The sequence below is a fragment of the Periophthalmus magnuspinnatus genome, chromosome 4, assembly GCF_009829125.3.
Source record: "Periophthalmus magnuspinnatus isolate fPerMag1 chromosome 4, fPerMag1.2.pri, whole genome shotgun sequence".
NCBI classification, from domain to species: domain Eukaryota; kingdom Metazoa; phylum Chordata; class Actinopteri; order Gobiiformes; family Gobiidae; genus Periophthalmus; species Periophthalmus magnuspinnatus.
This window is the reverse complement of record NC_047129.1, coordinates 26,423,223-26,442,181: the sequence shown is the minus strand read 5'-3', so window position 1 is coordinate 26,442,181 and position 18,959 is coordinate 26,423,223. Positions and strand designations below refer to the sequence as shown.

The window sequence follows — 18,959 nt, the reverse complement described above, 5'->3', positions numbered from 1 at the left end:
GTTAGTTCCTCTCTTCAGATAGATATAAGGCAATGTTCACCAGCAATCTAACCAATCTAAACGTCTTCACTCACGTTTTGTCCAGTCCACAGATTTAAACTTAGTCTTTTGATATGGATCAGACCTGGACAACTGATGGATTGCACAGACATTTACTAAAATAAAATAAAAACAAATATTTTCTACAACCTCTAGAGTGAGAGCGAGCGAGTGGAAGGAGGATTTGAAAATGAATAATTTTACTTAAAAGCCTAGCAACATACATTCTTATTAACCTCTTATTAACACACCATTTCTGATCTCCCGCCTTTGCTGTCAGCCCCTGTTACCTTAAAGGATGATCCATACTGTAAGTGCGGTTTGAAGTCGGGTTCAGCTATGGCCACTACTCACACTTCGTTTGAGTAAATAATTCAATCATATGTGTGCTTCTTCATGAGAGATAATGAGGTTTTATAGTGGACTGTAAATAGATGGCGTTCTTGTAATATAGTATTCTGAAGTCAGGGTTGCCAGATTATCAGGGAGCAACAAGCCTTTGAAAAATAAAATAAAATAAAACAAAATAAGCTCAAAACCACAGCCCCACAGAAATAACCCCAAACCGAAGCAGCTGGACTAAAAGCGTATGTTGAAAGCTAATGAGAACTGCCTATTTTTAAGCAAATATTTAACATAATTAACGCATTTAAAATCTAGTCTGGTCTTTTATGTTGTGAAGAAGTAAGAACAAAACACTTACAACTTACAAACTTGCCACAAAATTTGCAAGTGACTTTCCCAAAATCAAGCTTAAAGTCGCTATAAAGAAGCAGACTTGGCAACTCTGTTTAAAATAGTTGGTATTTTGTAATAAAATTGGCGTTTCAGTGTCCCAAACTGGGTATTAACGGGCTTCTATCCGATTTTCAACTATGAGTGAAGAACAATTAGCTCCTCCCATGCAACAAATGGAACAAAACACCTTTGAAAATGTACAGGCAATATCCTTCAGTCTCATTTTATTTTTTTATTTTTTTACATATATGGAGTAAAATGGATTGATGTTGCTGGGGTCTCTTTAGGTACCGCTTAGCCCCGCCCACTTGCACAGATCTCGTCCAATCCTGTCGCGCTGGCCTTTACCGGGGGAGTTGTGTAAAAGTCAAGCGCATTAGTGACATTTTAAATTAATGCAAGGCGCCGCGCTGCCATATTTGTGCCGCGGCTGCGCTAAATTGAATTTGCAGCCGCCCACGCGTTAGCTAACATGTGTGTCGCGTTGAATGCTATCACTGTAATGCCATCACTACATCTGTAAGCGAAGAATGATGTTTTTGTTAGACTTGGCTAGACTTTTAACAGTAAACTAACCCGCTATATATAAAAGCTCTGATACTCATACACAGTCCATGTGGTTGTGAATAAGGTACGTAAGCTCATATGGTGTCAAAGTATTTTTATTCAATCTTCATGCAGTAAACATGTTTCAGGAATTGCATATTGGTATTAAAGTTGCACGTATGTAACCTTTCTTTAGGGGGTCCGTCTGAGGATCCGTTACCATGGAGATGTTATTGGATTGCATAGAATGTTCAAGAGTATGGCAAAGTTAGCGGTCAGATCAATTTTCCCAGGTATTTCTTAGCAAGTAGTAAAAACACCAATGTTATACTGCTATATTAATGCTATACTTAAAGGGATTTGACGTAAATGTTCGAATCAGTAGACAAACACTCAAGCTACTTCCTCCACTTGTATCTGATTATCTTTAATATACAATCGAGTAATCACAGTCTTAATACAAACTAGGCTATGTGTTCATCTTGTTCTATTATGTAATCTACAGTATAACTTTAGTGCTTTTTTGATTAAAGGTAAAATATGTGGTTGGTTCTGCCGCTTGCCTGTCTCGTCCCTGTGATGGTCCACATATGTATGGATATCTATCTCACATGTATTCATGTAATCAAGTCTAATTCCATATGGCATATGTGTCAAACTCGAGGCCCGTGTGCCAAATGTGGCCCACCATGTCATTTTGTGTGGCCCGTGACAAGGTAAATTAAAAGGTATGATTGTCTTAAAATATCAGTTTATCAGGAGATACAGTTACTCAGACATTTTTTCATATCTATGCAAATTCATATGCAATATTTGTAACTTGAATAGGTAATAAATATAGAAATGGTTAAATAACAAGATTTAAAAAAATAGTTACATTTATTTTACATTACGTTTGGTTACTTTTAGTTACATTTATACTGTTTTACATTTACATCTGGCCCTTTTAGAGCAACCATTTTGCTGATGTGGCCCTCTGTGAAAATGAGTCTGCCATATGGTGAAGAAATATCATCACTATGGAAACAAGCAGGTGCCAGACTCTATACCAGCGAAGTTACATAGTGCGCCTTTCAATGCATAATAATGAACTCATCGGGTTTGCATTAATCAGGCACATTTCAGCTTACAATTTTTTCTTTTTTTTTTTCTTCAAACTCTCTCAACCACATATTGTTATTAAACACACTCGACATTATCAATGACAGGCCTATTATATCCACCATTAAAATGTAAAGAGACAAGTTTGAAGTATTGTCACTGCAATTCTCACGGGCGCATTGTGTGGAGCCAAAGGTATCGGTACATCCGCTTTGATGTCACGTATCAGCTCGCACAGATAATCCGACGCAATAAATACCAACATGTGTCGCCACAGATAACATGAGACGCTAACACTTCACGATAACACCTTCTTTTGTTTCATTAACGCCAAAAGAAAGACTTAAATTATTTGCCTTAAAAACCTGAAAAACATAACTAGCTCATTTTAAACCATTCACAACGGCCCAAATTTATTCTTCATTTACCTTATGCATTCCGAGCATCCTAATTATTCACCACGATGAGCTTATAAGCGCTTTTCACAACTTTCAGAGATCGAGTTTTGCCATCACGGTTATGCTAACAACAGCTAGCATGCTAACAGCGTACGTCCTAACTATCTTACAGTAAAATTCTTTCTAATTAGATGCAAACAGCAGACCACAAGAGCTCAAATACATGGGAAAAAAATCAAATACAGGACTTTTTGTAGTATGGGCTGGTGATATGTCTGTTCCAGTATCGGTATTAGGCAATATTAATATTCAATACCGATATTTTTTGCGCTGTTTCTGTTCTCTAAGTGAGTCAAAACTGAAATAGAAGAGCGATATATGGCTGTATATTACATAAACATGTAGCACAATACTTTATATCCCAGATAAATACGTTTTTTTATTATTTTTATAGTCTTTACTTCAAATTAAGATACATTTGTGGGCCTTGCTTTGGATTTAAAAGTGAAATATCGGAATTGGCAAATATCGGATATCGGCTACAGCTGGAGGTCAAATATCAGCTATAGATATCGGATCAGAAAAATCAATATTGGTCCATCCCTTTTTTATACCCTTTTGTTAAGTAGTTACTCAGCCTAAATATATAATAAACTATTTGTTCATTATGAATTAAGGCTTTGTTCATGCTTTATAAAGGCTTTATTAATAGTGCAGTTATTATACAGTGTTACAGATAGACTCCTGTGGCAGTTGTGTGTCCCTGCCCTGTACACTAACTACTTTAGTCACTGCAAACACGGGCTGCCATGTGGAGCAGCAGGGGGGAGGCGAGGGAAGCCGGGAGGAGCGGGGGCAGGGGAGCGGGGGGGAGCGGGGGGGAGCGGGGGGGAGCGTGGGGGAGCCGCGGGGAGCTGACTGTTTAGAAGATGCTGAGTTTCGCTAATATGAGGCTCTGGGCGGCTCCCTGGTCCCACAGCGCAGCAGGACAGAGCTGGATTAAAACAGGCAGATTAAACTTGGATTTTAGCAAAAAATGACTTAATGGTGGTACAGCTTTGTGAAATAATGTTATGATGATCTTTTAACTTCAACTTTTTTTTTTTTTTTTTCCAAATTTTTCCTATTTGGATTATTTTGGAAAATGAGCATAAATGTAGCAGGAGAATTGGACCTCGGAATTGACATCTTGACATGGACCTTTTTTCACTTCACGCAAGAATCGTCGCCTGAAATGTGATACTAAAGTTGTAGTTCTAGCCACTGTTTGAATAATATTATGAGTAACATTGTGATATTTGTGTGTTTTATTACAAATATCTCTAACACTTTTAGTCGCAGCGTCTGTTTCAATCAAGGGAGAATGGATGTTTTCATTTGCAGAATTGTAGCTAGAATTATGATTTATTCAGCATAGTATTTTAGTTAATTTCAGATTTTATAACAGTTTATATCTTGACTTCCTGATTGGACACATGCAGCAGATGTGACATATGTAGAAGTAACCTAGCAACCATAATGTTAACAAGGGCCAAAACTTACAACACTTTTATACTCCTGGTTTACTCCTGTTTTAGTCCTACTTTAGTCCTGGTTTAGTCCACGTTTAGTCCTAATTTAGTCCTGGCTTAGTCCTGGTTTAGTCCTGGTTTAGTCCTGTTGTAGTCCTGGTTTAGACCTGGTTTAGTCCTGGTTTAGTCCACGTTTAGTCCTAATTTAGTCCTGGCTTAGTCCTGGCTTAGTCCTGGTTTAGTCCTGTTGTAGTCCTGGTTTAGTCCTGGTTGCGTTCTGATGTTGGCCTAGTTGAGTCCTGGTTCAGTCCTGGTGTAGGCCTGGTGTAGGCCTGGTGTAGTCCTGGTTCAGTCCTGGTTCAGTCCTGGTTCAGTCCTGGCTTAGTCCTGGCTTAGTCCTGGCTTAGTCCTGGCTTAGTCCTGGCTTAGTCCTGGCTTAGTCCTGGCTTAGTCCTGGCTTAGTCCTGGCTTAGTCCTGGCTTAGTCCTGTTTTTTTTAAATCAGTGTTTAAACTGTCAGAAAAATACCTTCTTTGTGCGTAAATGTGATGACATCGGTAGAGTGATTGTTTTAGAAATCACTGCTACTTCCTGTTATATATATATATATATATATATATATATATATATATATATATATATATATATATATATATATATATATATATATATATATATATATATATATATATATATATATATATATATATATATATACACTGTTCTCAACTTGTTTCCACAAACTGCAACTTAATATTTACTGCAGATACTATCCCATCAAACCAAGTAATAATTAGAAAAACATGAACACCTCTCATCTCTATTCGAAATTTACTTTGGTAGTGGGATTCAAACCGCCAACCTTCAGATCAGTGGACAAACGCTCAACTGAGCTTCTGCCGCCCGTTTAACACATTTTAACAAACCTCAAAGTTCTTCACGATGGACTGTTAAAAGTGAACATAATTATATAATCAAAAATGTCCCTGAAGTACTAAAAGATTCATGTTGAGTTGCATGTTTCTCTGCACATGTAAGATCCAGTATTGCTTGCAACACATTGTAAGCGTAATGTAGGTCTGAGTGGTCTAAATAATTTAAGTCACTATCTTTGGCTGTTTTTATGTAAATTGTGGAAACTACGTCTTTTTGAATGTTCGGATCTCCCTTTGGATATTGCGTCACTGCGCTCTATTCAAACACTCCGCTCTCTGATGGGCACAATGCATTTTACATGAAGCTGACTGACACACATATAATCTGTGGCATATTCTGCACAGATATTATCGAGCATATTTTTAGGGATGCACCGATATGGAAATTTTAGGTCGATATCGATATTTTGGGGAAAGGTTAGGGCGATATTATTTTTCTATATATTCTACAGTTGTCCCTCACTATAACTCGGTTCACCTGTTGCAGCCTCAGTGTTTCGTAGATATTTTTGTGTAATTTTGCATGCTTTTTTACAGTGTATGAACGTGCATTGTGTTCTGCGTCCTCATTGGCTAAGGGACTGTAGACCATTGTCCATCAGTCTCCTCCATGCCGTGTCTCCTGTCCAAATTTACATAAATGTTCGATCGCAGTGTGACTCTGAAGTGCTGTATGTTTGCAAGTTTTCTCCCCGACAAAATGCACAATGTCGATGAAACGCTCTGCACCGACAAAGGCACCTGCGGTCGCACCCAAAATGAGGAAGATGCTAACCATCGCAGAAAAAGTTGGACTTCTGGACATTACGTTGCTGTAGGGGGCGCCATTACCGAATAAATGAATCTTTAGTTTGTTATATAAAGGAGGGAAATAACACAAAGACGACAGCAGCAGTAAGTTTTAACGTACATAGTGTATAAAGTGTGTGGTGAGGGGTTTTACAGCCTTAAAACATACATAATAATTGTAAATAAAAAGCAGATTATTTTGCAGATTTCGTCTATTGTGGGTCATTTTTCTTGTTTTATTTAGATCTGAGAGGCACCACCCTCTTCTCCTCCATTTAACAACTACAACCAACTCAGAGGCAGCAAACATGTCTAAACTGAGCATTTAGCAGGAAAACAAGTCAAATGTCTGAAAAAAAAGAGTGGGAGGGAGAGGAAGAGACGCTATAGGGAGATGGAAGGAGAGAGGAGGGAGAGTTGTCCAGTGAGGGGAGAAGAAAGAAGAGAGGAAAGAGGAGGGAAAGAAGAGAAGGAAGGGAGGGAGAGAAGAGAGAGGAGCGACAGGAGGGAGAGAGGGAAAAAGTAATGGTAGGAAGAGGTAGGAAGGAAGGAAAGGGGATGGGGAAGAGAGGAGCGGGTGAAGGGAGAAGAGGCAAGAAATGAGAGATGGGAGGAAGGGATGCTATAGGGAGAGGGAGGGTGGAGAGAGGGAGGGGTGTAGAGAGAAGGGAAGGCAAAGAGGTGATAGGAGGAGATGGGATGAGAGAGGAGGGAGAGAGAAGGTGGAGAGTGAGGGAGTGAGAGGAGATGAGAGGGAGAGAAGGGGGGAGAGGGGAAAAAGAAAAGAGGAGAGAGGAGCGACAGGAGGGAGAGAGGAAAGAAGGAACGAGGAAGGAGAGAGGATGGAGAAGAGGCAGAAGGGGCGAGATGGGAGGGAGGGAGAGGAAGAGAGAGAGAGTGAAGGGAGACAGGTGATGGGAGGGAGGGAGAGGGGGGAGCAAGGGAGGGAGGAGAGATGAGATAGAGAGAAGGAAGGGAGGGAGAGGGAAGAGAAAGGAGAGGAGGGAGAGAGAAAAGAAGGGAGGAAGGAGAGGGGGTGGAGAAGAAGGGGGAATATGGGGAAAAGAAGCAAAAGAGGAGAGATGGAAGGGAGGGAGAGGAAGAGAGGCTATAAGTAAAAGTGGAAGGAGAGGAGGGAGAGAGGGAATGAGGGGAGATGAGAGGGAGAGAAGGGAAGGAGAGAGAAGAGAGAAGCAGCAGGATGGAAGAGAAGGAAGAAGAGTGGATAGAGAACAGGGGGGTAGAGGGAGAACAGGCAAGAGGTGAGAGAGGAGAGATGGGACGGAGAGGAAGCGAAGGTGGAGGGAAGGAGGGAGGGAAGGAGGGTAGAAAGGTGATGAGAGGAGAGAAAGAATAGGAGGAGAGCAGAGTGAGAGAGGGAGGGGATAAATGGAGTGGTCACTAGCCCATTAGAGCGGCAGAGAGCGAGAGAGTTGACAAAAGCACTTGTCACATTGGGAGCGGCTGCTTAGTCACTGCGGTTATGGGCTCCGGCTGCAGGGTCAGGCTGTGTCACAGAGATGGGTGTGGGGAGGTCACAACACTGTAAGGGACTGTGGCCGAGTATTTAGCACATTGTACGGACTGAAATATGTGTACGCAGTTACCTAAAGGGTCTATATCGTACTATTTTTGACCTACTTTATAATGTTGTTTCCTCATCAAAAACATGCCCGGAGTTGTTTCAGTAACTCTTTATTATTACTGTATTTTCTGGACTATAAGTTGCACTTTTTTTCATAGTTTGGTCGGGGGTGCGACTTATATGTGAAATATCTTCTTTTTTCTTCATTATTGTGCATTTTTTAGCTAGTGTGACTTATACTCCAGTGCGACTTATACTCCAGTGTGACTTGTACTCTAGAAAATTACGGTGGTCTATCTACATCTCCAAACCTCAAAAACGCTCTGTTCCACTTTGTGATGTCATGAAGTGGTAGTTTTCAAGTTAGCAGCGACCTTTTACCTTAAGTTCAGTACAGTTTGGCAATTCTGGAGATGAAATCAATCGCAACAAGTCTAGTGTAATAAGTGTATGGAGTTTAAAAACACAGTGGAGCACTTCCTGTATCACCGTGTGACATCACAAAGTGGGACAGAGTGTTTTTCTTTTGCGAGAAGTGAAACAAAACACAACTCCAGGTATGTTTTTGATGAGGAAACAACATTATAACAGATCACAAATTCTAAATAAAAAGTGATTGTTATTGTGGTATTGAAATCGTATCAACACTACTTCAATATTAGATCAGTTCTGAATGAAGTATTTCCACCGTAAAGGGTAGATCATAGTTAGTAATTTTGATCTTATTGGTAGTTTGCTGCAGTAGTGTTCAGCAAACTGCATCTTTGCTTCAGATGTTAAGCGTGCACGCGGTTTTAGTTGAATAATTGCATTTGCATTTGAGTACATTTCCTCCAGTCAAATGCAATCACCTCATGCATGGGTAACAGAACCACACACAGAAATTATTCACATTAATTTGTTTTAACGGCCAAACAAAGTAAACGCAAAACACAAAATCCTTCAGCAAATTGGAGTCAACCGTTGAATCAAGTGGATCAGAGCGTGTTTTTGAACCCACTGCATTCACCACCGCGGCTTTGATTCTGTTAATGTGTCATCGCTCACGGAAAAGTGGATATCTGATGAATGAAAGTATAGAAAGCTAGTGAGGAATTTGTTTAAAAATATTTACAAATTACATTTCATTAGCGACCTCACTGTCGGCTGAAGTACTTTAAATATAGAAAAATCACATGGAATTAAAAGCAGCGACGCAGGTTTAGCTGTAACTTGACGGTTTGCGGTTCGATCTATGCTAAGTACTTTTCATACTGTTGTGTCCATGAGCAAAACACTAGCCACAAAGACAATATAGTTGCACTTACATGGAACTAAAGCTACACAGTGCACCTTTAATTTAGTACAGTTGGTATCAAGAAAAAAAGGAGAACTTAAAATATTAAACTTAAAATATACTAACTGATACAGAGCTCAGCAGTACCAAAATCTGCTCTGGTTCTGGAAGTAAATTTCCCATTCATTTTTCTCAGACCTTTTGCAAAATTAAAATACTAAGAGTTTAATAAAGCACATTTAAAATGCAAGATTCTGTGAAAAGTTTTAATAACTTAGCGTTTTTTTAAGTTTCAGAAAAACATTTTAAATAAAATTAAAGCCGCAAGCGACATTAAAGGCCCTCGCCACAGTTTGTGACCGCGGGATATGTGCTAGTGTGAAGACCCTGCTTCTCATTCCCACACATGACCACCCTGCATCGAAACCGCCTCTGTATCGCTACCGCCCTGAATCGCTACCGCCCTACATCAAGACCACCTGCATCGCAACCGGCCCTGAATCGCAACCGGCCCTGTATCGCAACCGCTCCCGCACGCAGCCGCCCCTTTATCGCGACTGCCTGCATCACAACCACCCCTACATTTTTATGTTGCCATGGTAACACTGTTGTAGATAGAGGTCCTCATGTCCTCATTGGGTTTTTTGTTCAGTAAATGGCATGAAGGACATTTGATTTGATCCAATATGGCCGACTTCCTGTACGGTTTAGGGCGGGGCCATAATATCATTTTTTTGTATGTCCTGACACATTATAGTTTTTGTGCTGGTTTCAGATTTTTATGTGTTTTTTTTTTTTTTTTGTTTGTTGTTTTTTTTCAGGTTATAGTTTTTGTGCTGTTTTCAGATTTTTTTTTTTTTAGGTTTTTTTTTTAGGTTTTTTTTTGTTTTTGTTTTTGTTGGGTTAGGCTTGTAATAAGACAAAATAATAAAAATAAATAAATAAATATATATTGGGAAAAAAAGATACATATTTTTTGATACCACATTAATTTAATTTAATGCATTTAATTTAGCCTATTTGAGTTTGTTTATGGCTAATGTTCAAATACAAATAGATCACCGTGTACTATATAAAGTCAAACCTAAAGCAAAACCTTTAACCCACAGCTATAAAAGGCACAGCCGAGACTGAACACGACGTGCCCACGAATCCCAATATAAACGTTTTCCCATCACATTCTCCAGAAAAGACATCAGAGCAGGAGGAAGGGAGGAAGAAAAGTCCTCTGAGAGATTGATGGAGCGCCCCCGCGGGTGTGGAGCTGATTTGCAGTTGGGTCACACGTCTCTCTCATGTCCGCGCCGCCATTGACTTACTGACACTGCATGGGCTCTGTGTTTGGTCAGCAGAGGGAGAGGAGGGAGGAGAGAGGTGAGGGGGAGAGGGAGAGAAGGATGAGGGAGGAGATTAGCGAGAGGAGGGGGGGAAAGGAAGCAAAGGAGAAAGGGGAAGGTGAGAGAGTAGGAAGAAAGAGGAAGCAGAGGGAGATGTGGGAGATAAGGATAGAAGGGAGGGAGTAGACAGAGGAGCGATAGGGGTGTGTGGACAGGAAGAGGGAGAGGAGGGAAGGAGAGAGAGAACATAAAGAGGAGGGAGAAGAGGGGGGTGAGAGGGCAGAGGAATCAAAGCATTTGTTTAAAGGGAGGGAGAAAAGGAAGAAGACAGAGGAGGGAGAAGAGGAGTGATAGGGATGAGAGGGCAAGATGAGGAAGAGGAGGGAAGGAAGAGAGGGAGATGAGGGCGAGACGATAAAGAGGAGGGCGGAGAGGAATAAGAGGGCAGAGGAATCAAAGTATTTGTTTGAAGGGAGGGAGATGGGGAGAGAAGGAAGAAGGCATAGAGGAGGAAGGAGGAGAGGAGGGAAGACGAGGGAGAGAAGGAAGAAGACAGAAGGGAGAAGAGGATATGGTTGAGGGGGTAGGATGAGAGAGAAGGGAGATGAGGGAGAGGAGGAAGAAGACACAGAGGAGGGAGAGAAGGAGGAATAGGGGTGAGAAAGGGTAAGAGGAAAGAGGGAGATGAGGAAGAAAACAGAGGAGGGAGAGGAGGAAAAAGGAGGGCAGAGGAATCAAAGCACTAGTTTAAAGGGAGGGAGAGAAGGGAAGAGGGAGATGGAGAGATGTGAGGAGGACATTGAAGAGGTGTTTTTTATGTATGTGATACTGAAGTTGAAATTAATTGTTAAATTACTTGAACTTTTTTAAGTTGTGTCAATGTTAGTTGTGGATGAAGAGCACTTTGTTACACGAGCAGAGTGAACGGAGACATAAACGCTAAGACTGACTGATACTTTTGAAAACGTTGGAACAGTTTTGTATTTGAATCGATCCACGTACGTTCGAGTGATCCTGTATTGTCAGAAAATACAGTCTTCTCCTCTCCACTATGACATTAAACAGCTGATGTATTGCTTGGAAAAATAGAAAAATACATTGGGAAAACCTTATATATTACAACCAAACCACCAAAACATCTCCATGACGACGAGCGGAACACGACCAAACATAAAAGTCGTTCAGATGTGTCAAAGCAAAAATAATTAGCAATTTTAAAACTCCTTAATAAACTATTTTTTTATTCGTTTTGACCAACAAACTAGCGACGCTCTCTCCATAATTATTACATTATCTTGTTTTCGACATGAATCAACATTTTTCAATTTGCGCGACACACTGGAGCCATTTTAGCCGCTGCACGCTAACACGCGCCGCTGTAATAATGTGGACAAATGGAGGTGTTATCGAACGCGGCGGTGCGGTGTAGAAATGGGCCTTATATGATCCTTTCTGGTGTATTATTATGTGCTGCGGATCGGTGGGGGGAAAAATAAAAAAAGCTTGAAATTGAACAAACAGCTCTCAGGGTGGAGTGGGTGGAGTGTTCGTGGAGGATGCTGTTGTGAAGGACAGACAGGGAACTCCGGGCCATAGCCGAGCGAATACTGCGAGAGATAAACTACGACAGACAGAAGGATTTCGCTCCGTTTAAAGGCGCACTTTGTAACTTTTCTCCAGTTCGGTTCTCCATCTGCTTGTCTCTATAAAGATGTTATTGCTTTGTCTGGAAGGGTCCACCTCATAGCGTTAAAGTTATCGATTTCCATGGCGACAAGCGAGCGAGTCGGGTAACGGGTCAGGCATTTCACGTACAAAACTTTACATTGAATTTGTAAGTGAATGTATGGGCAAAATATAAACTTCCCCAAGATGCTCGTCTCTTGGAGCTTTAAAACGTCTTCTGGTTTTGTCTCTGAAAGTCTCCGCAGGTAGTTTTCAGTGTTTGTTGACCATACCGCGCATTTCTATGTAAAAGTTGTGTTTTTATTTGGGATGCACGATCGAGTAATGGTATAAATTAGCTGGATTTGATACCGGCTTCCAAATATTGGTTCAGCCGATATCCTGGTTGGGCATATAAAGTGAGGTAATAAGAGTATTCACTGATCGTATTTGGTCAAGAAAGTCTAATAATGTTTGAATTTTTATTTCTACAAAGTTGTTCTGTAGTTATAACAGCAACAACACGCATTTCTATCAGTTTTGTCTTCAAGGAAATAAATTTTTTTTTTCACTCTGCACTGGGATCTGTTGACCCTTAAAGCTACAGTATGGAAAGGCGGCCATAACAATGCGTGTTTTTCTACTTTTTTTCAGTACAAAAAAAACAAACAAAATGAAAGAAAGAAAAAACAACAACATGCTTTTGTTTTATTTGTGTCTTATTTTATTTTTTATGGTTTTATTTGAGTCTATTTTGGCAAAAAAAAAAAAAAAAAAGAAAGAAAGAAAAGTTACATAAAGCTTTAAACTCCAACTCATTCCATCCTCACATTAGCCACTTTCCATATATAACCTCATGTGTCCTGTGAACCCCACACGACCCTAAACACTACTCCCTCTATATCAGCCATGCCCAAACTGTGGCCCGGTGACAAAATACGGCCCTCAGACCAATTTTTCTTGGCCCTCGGGCTTCCAGGTGAATCGACCCATATCACCTTAAACGGCCCTTTTTACTCTACATTTCTGAAAAGCTACTTTAACAAACCCATCTCAGATATTTAATGTGTCCCACTGAGGATGTAAACATGAATAAGTGGTAGTGGTTCAGTTTAATTTGTAATAATAACGTAGATTTGAAGTATTCACTGTATCGGTGACCAGTTTATGACCGGCCCTCAGCTTTGTCTGTGTTTTTATATGTGGCTCGTAATGACAAAAGTTTGGACACCCCTGCTCTATACTAACACTAGCTCTACCCTAAACGCTACTCCCTGTATACTAACATTAGCTCTACCATAAGCGCTACTTCCATATATAACCTCCCGTGTCCCGCGTGTCCTAAGCACTACTCCGTCTATACTAACACTAGCTCTACCGTTAGCTCCCTCTGCTCTTCTAATACTCTCATCAGACAGTTGGGACTCCTCCGTGGTGGGTCGGCTTCTGTATTTATGCTTTCACAGCCCGTGGGGACTTCCTCCAAGGTCACCACTATATTACCTATTTGGGCCATTGAGCCGTGCACTCCGTTTAGAAGAGCCTGCTTTTAATGCGGAAGGGTGATTGATTAAGCCCGCTGTGTTTCTTAGCCCGCGCTCTCCCCTTGAATGATGTGATATGTATGTGTGGGGAACCGGCGTGCTGAATATGCGATCGATGCCTGGACTCCGCGCTCTATAATTACCTCATTGGGAAAGAGGAAGCCTGCGGGTGTGTGTACGTGCAGATATTTATCGCGCTGCGGGGACTGAAAATCTGTATTCGCAACATAGGGAACTGCCACTTTTACGGGGACAAAAATCGGGTCTTCGGGATGGGGGCGTGTGCGCAGATGTTTGTCCCCGCCACGCAATAGATATCCTACACACGCACGTTGGTTCTGCTTGCTTCTTGGGGACGTTATATCGCAATTATAGTTGTTTTTATTGCTCAAAAATGCCTTGAAAACATATAGCTGGGTTGCCTCTCCGTAGATCTGACCTTGCATCACATCGCTTGCTTTCCTCCATGGAGATAGATACATTTAATTCCATACTGTGGGACATTCTAAGCACACAATGCGAAATGTCTCACACACACCATTGTTGGTTGTACATGTTTCTTAGGGACTTTACATTGACTTTCATTCATTTCTGACCGAGCCTAACCTTAACCAAAATCACTCTTTGCCTAACCTTAACCTATTTTGATCGATATATGAATTTAAACCACATTGGTGATCTAATAATGAAGGAGTTACAATCACATTATGGTGGACTGTCTCTCTTATGGGGGCAAAAATCAGGTCTCCATGATGTAATACTTTGTTATTAGATTGGTTCAAGGGCAGGTTTTTCCAATTCTGACATGGTTTGGTGGGATAGATCCTGTGGTAAATATGTATCATAATTTTACATCAGTTAAGTGGAAAAGTATAAAATTTCAGGAGTAACTGAGTTTTAAGATTGAATACTTCTACCTATGTCACAAAATCCCTCTAAGTACTGTATGTCAAGAACAAGAACATTTTCTGGAAGTTTAAACCTTCATTTAACTATAAAAAAAAGTTAGTCTGATCAGAACTATTCTGCAATGTAGTTTTGGCCCTTGTTAGCAGTGTTAGCAATGTTTGCTATGTAACATTTGCAGAATTAAGTCTATATGTTATATTTGCTGCCCATGTCCAACCAGGAAGTAAAATGATAAACTTCACCAAAAAACTAAAACAAAAAAAAACAAAAAAAATCCTTCAATTTACATTAACCTTTTGTATGACATAAATAAACATGTCCAACTAGAGAAAATGTTATTTGAGCTTAGAGGGAAATTATTTTTATTTATTTAATTTTATTAAGTAATTTGTATTGTATTTGTCTGTTGTTTTATTTATGTATTTACTTTGTATATTGATGTTTTAATAATAATAATAATATTTTATTTTACAATTTTAAAAAGATCATAAAAAATAATAATAAAAAATGTACAAGATATAAATAAATTATTAATTGTTAATTATGCTTTAGTAAAATAACTTGTCTAACCTGTCATACGCACTTTAAGGTTAGGATCAATCTCCAGGAAATGTAAAGTCTATGTATCGTCCCCAAGAAGCATGGAAACCCAGCGTGTGCGCGCGTGTGTGTGCGTGTGTGTGTGTGCGTGTGTGTGCGTGTGTGTGCGTGTGTGTGCGTGTGTGTGTGCGCGTGTGTGTGTGTGCGCGTGTGTGTGTGCGCGTGTGTGTGCGCGTTGGTTACAGACAGTTGTGTAACAGAGTGCTCTGTCAGGCTCTTCATCAGAATCAGATCGATGTGGACAGAGAAGTGAAAAGTGGCGAGGGGAGGGGCTAGGGGAGCGGGTAGGGGAGGGGCTGGTCTGTGGAAGCCCGGTCCTGCTGAGTGAGGGGTATATGAGGAGACCATTGACTTTAAGCTTAACTGGTATTTACTTGGAGCTACAGCGACGCTAACCTGTGTACATTCTCACGTTTAAACACCAAACGGTTTTATTTTGCTGACATATTCATCGTTAGTTCAATGAAATAGACTATAAATACAAAATACAATACAAAAATTCCCCAGAGGGACGATACAGTGCCCTGCTGCTTGCATATTGATATTTTGGGGGTGTTGTACATATATCTCTACGGTGAAATATTCGGCACTTACCATGATGATGATCAATACGAGCGTTCATGGTCTCGTTTAAGGGCTTGATTTTGAACAAAAATGTTGAGAGTGGCTAACTGAAAAACTGTTGGCTAATGTTAGCTAACTTGTAACTAATTTTACATGTGAGAGACTTGTTTAATAGCAGAAATTATCTTACTTGTTATAGTAACTAAATCAGCTCTTTCTGGTAAGATGTGTTAAAATAAAGCTCAGGTTAAAGTCTAATAGAGCTTCTGACAGAGTAGTGCCTTCAGTTAGCGTCACACACCCAGAGAATGTTAATGGCATTAGCTACAAAGTATCAATTGCACGCAAGTCTTTCTTTCATATACTTAACAATATTTTGATGATTTGTTGGTCTAATGTCTAATCGTTGTTGGCTAGTTTTATATAAAAAGGCAAAATTTGACTTTTTTATTTTTATTATTCTTTTGTTATTCATCTTCTAGGTCCTATATTACACAATCTGGACTCTTGTGAGCTTTTAACCATGATATAATCCTCAAAAACATACCTGGAGCTGTGTTTTGTTTCATTCACATGTTTGAGTAGCACTTTATCATTAGTCTGTCTACATCTCCAATGCTCTGAATGCTCTGTTCCACCTTGTGATGTCATGAAGTGTTAGTTTTTTTCAAGTTAATAGCTCCTTTTACCTTTAGTTCAGTACAGATTGGCAATTCCAGGGCTGAAATAATCCAAATGATTCTAAGGAAGAAGTACGGAGTTTAAAAATGGAGGAGGAGTGGAGCACTTCCTGTTTTATCACATGACATCACAAGGTGGAACAGAGTGTTTTCAATTTGAGAGAAGAACTCACCCTAAATATGCAATTTCTGTTTTAAACACGTGTCAATGAAACAAAACACAACTCCGGGTATATGTGTGACGAGGAAACATTATAACAGATAATAGAAAATAGCACAATATGAGCTTTTTAACGAACGAATGAAGAAGAAGACACGACAATGAAACTTGTGATTTCATTTTGCAGACAGAACAAAATGGCCGCCCTCAGTGAGAAGAAGAGCTCCTCCTGTTCACGGCTCACTTCACTCAGTCTGGGAAAAACATGTGCTCAATGTTTTCGGTGTGTGCCTTGGGCTGGTTGTCTGCAAATTTAATGCGTGAATTTGTCTGTAATTCTACTCGAAATGTGTAAACAAGTTTCGGCCACAAAATAGCATAAGCAGACCAACTAAATATTAATGAACATGGGTAAGAAGATCATATTTTTTTACCGCTCTAGACCCATTTTTTCCCCGCATATAATTTAACGGGGCGCTGTGTAACTTTAGCCGCCTGCTGGTCTCCGCGGAGATGTCATTGCTTTGCCTGGGATGTTTCACAGTGTGGCATTAAACATGTTTATTTTGCATTTATTCAATTACGGGTGTTTTTATTGCTCAAAAATACCATGGCTTTCGTGCTGTGAGCGGGGTCGCCTCTCCACGGAGCTCAACTGTAACTTTACCTGATGACATTACCCGCTTGTCTCCATGGAAATAGATATGTTTAATGGAATACTGTGGGACATTCTAAGCATCTCAGTAGAAACAAGTAAAATCTGATATACACAAATGAATTGAAACCTGTTGCTGGTGAAGATAAAGTTATTTTTATATATTTTTTTTCAAGTATTTAATTTAAATTCAATCAAATATTTTCTGAGATATATGTAATCTGAAACTATGAGTTGGTGAACACATAAAGCCAGACCAGGTAGGATTTTGTTGCAGTTCTAATCAGCGCTCGGATCACAGCAGCTGGGCCCAATCGCACATATGCTCCTCGTGACAGGTGAGGGTCAAAGGTCACGGCGGCCGTTCGCTTGTCACCGACCGGTTTGCTCCTGACATCTGATGGCTCTATGATTTTTTTTTTGTTTTATAGTCTGTTCAAATCAGGTGTAGTTTTTTTTTTTTTTTTTTTTCTTTTTTTTGTAGCCCCATCGCACCTGTCAGGGCCCTGTCATGTCAGCTCTGATCCCGACTAACCCACAGTCAAACAACACGCCACGGTAATAACACGGGCCGTCAGCGGAGCAGCCAATCAAAAGCTGTCACTGGTTTTGATGTCTCTGACCAGGCTCAAAGGCAATGCAGTGGGTGAATTTGTCTTGTCGAGCATAAATATAATGATAGCGTGTGGTAAAGTGTCGCTTTGTAATGGTGTAAACCGGGTCAGTAAACAGTATGTGCAGGGAGGCATGGTATTTGGTAAAAATCTATTTGTGAATTATCTGACAGGTGTTTTTGATTGGGTCTGTGATTTAAAGGGCTGATGTTACGCTATTTTATGATGTTTTGGGGCGACAGTAGCTCGGTTGGAGGAGAGTTTGTCCACTGATCTGAAGGTTGCTGGTTTGAATCCCGCGTTATCAATATAAACATCATTGGTTGTGCGGTTACATCTACTGACCCACAAGTTGGCAGCGCGATTCCAGCTCCCACAGATGAATACTGTCGTTGTGTCCTTGGGCAAGACACTTAACCCACCTTTCCTCCAGTGTCTGTGTACACTGGTGTATGAATGTGTGTGACAATTTGACGACATGTGTCAAACTCAAGGCCCGCAAGCCAATTGTGGCCCGCCATGTCATTTTATGTGGCCCGTGACAAGGTAAATTAAAATGTATGACTGTCTTAAAATATCACTTTACCAGGAGATACAGTTACTCAGCCATTTTTTTTTCATACCTATGCAAATCCATATGCAATATTTGTAACTTAAATAAGTAATAAATATAGAAACAGTTAATTAACAAGATTAAAAAGTAGTGAGTTTGACACCCATGATCTATGTTATAATGTTTCCTTATCACAAACATATGCAGCGTTGTGTTTTGTTGCATGCATGTTTAACACACAAACACTGCAAATTTAGGCTGAATTCTTCCCTCAAATGCAAAACACTCTGTACCACCTTGTGATGTCACGTGGTAATACAGGAAGTGCTCTGACTGCGTTTTTAAACTCCATACAACAGCCATGGAATTGACCATTTCTCCTGAATAAAGGGTAAAATGTAGCTGTTAACTTGAAAACTACCACTATATGACATCACAGGGTGGACCAGAGCGTTCTGAACTTTGGAGATGTGGACAAAGGGTTATTGAAACATGTGTAAATGAAACAAAACGCAACTCCAGGTATGTTTTTGGGGTGGTAACAGCATTATAACATGACTTAAAGCTCACAAGAATCTATTTTGTGTAATATGAGACTTTAAAGTTCCCTCAAAACAATGCAAATTTGGCTATTTTCGGATAACCTTGGCGAGTCGATAAATGTGACAGTTCAAATTTATATGAGATCGCAATTAACCGCGCAGCCCTAATTATTGGAAAGAAAAATCCGTGTTATAACTTTGTATTTTTGAACAGAGTGA

General features: G+C 40.1%; 1 protein-coding gene across 5 annotated transcripts in view; it reads left to right on the top strand.

The window, feature by feature from the left end:
* The window catches only part of nlgn1 (neuroligin 1), a 481,058-nt gene that overhangs the window by 116,679 nt on the left and 345,420 nt on the right, over window positions 1-18,959 (top strand). The window contains exon 2 of one of the 5 annotated variants that reach the window (XM_055221276.1): window positions 12,536-12,551. The exons of the other annotated variants lie outside the window; for them this stretch is intronic. Within the exon in view, the coding sequence (XP_055077251.1) occupies window positions 12,536-12,551 (16 nt within the window). The remainder of the gene's footprint in view (window positions 1-12,535; window positions 12,552-18,959) is intronic. 5 annotated transcript variants of the gene reach the window in all.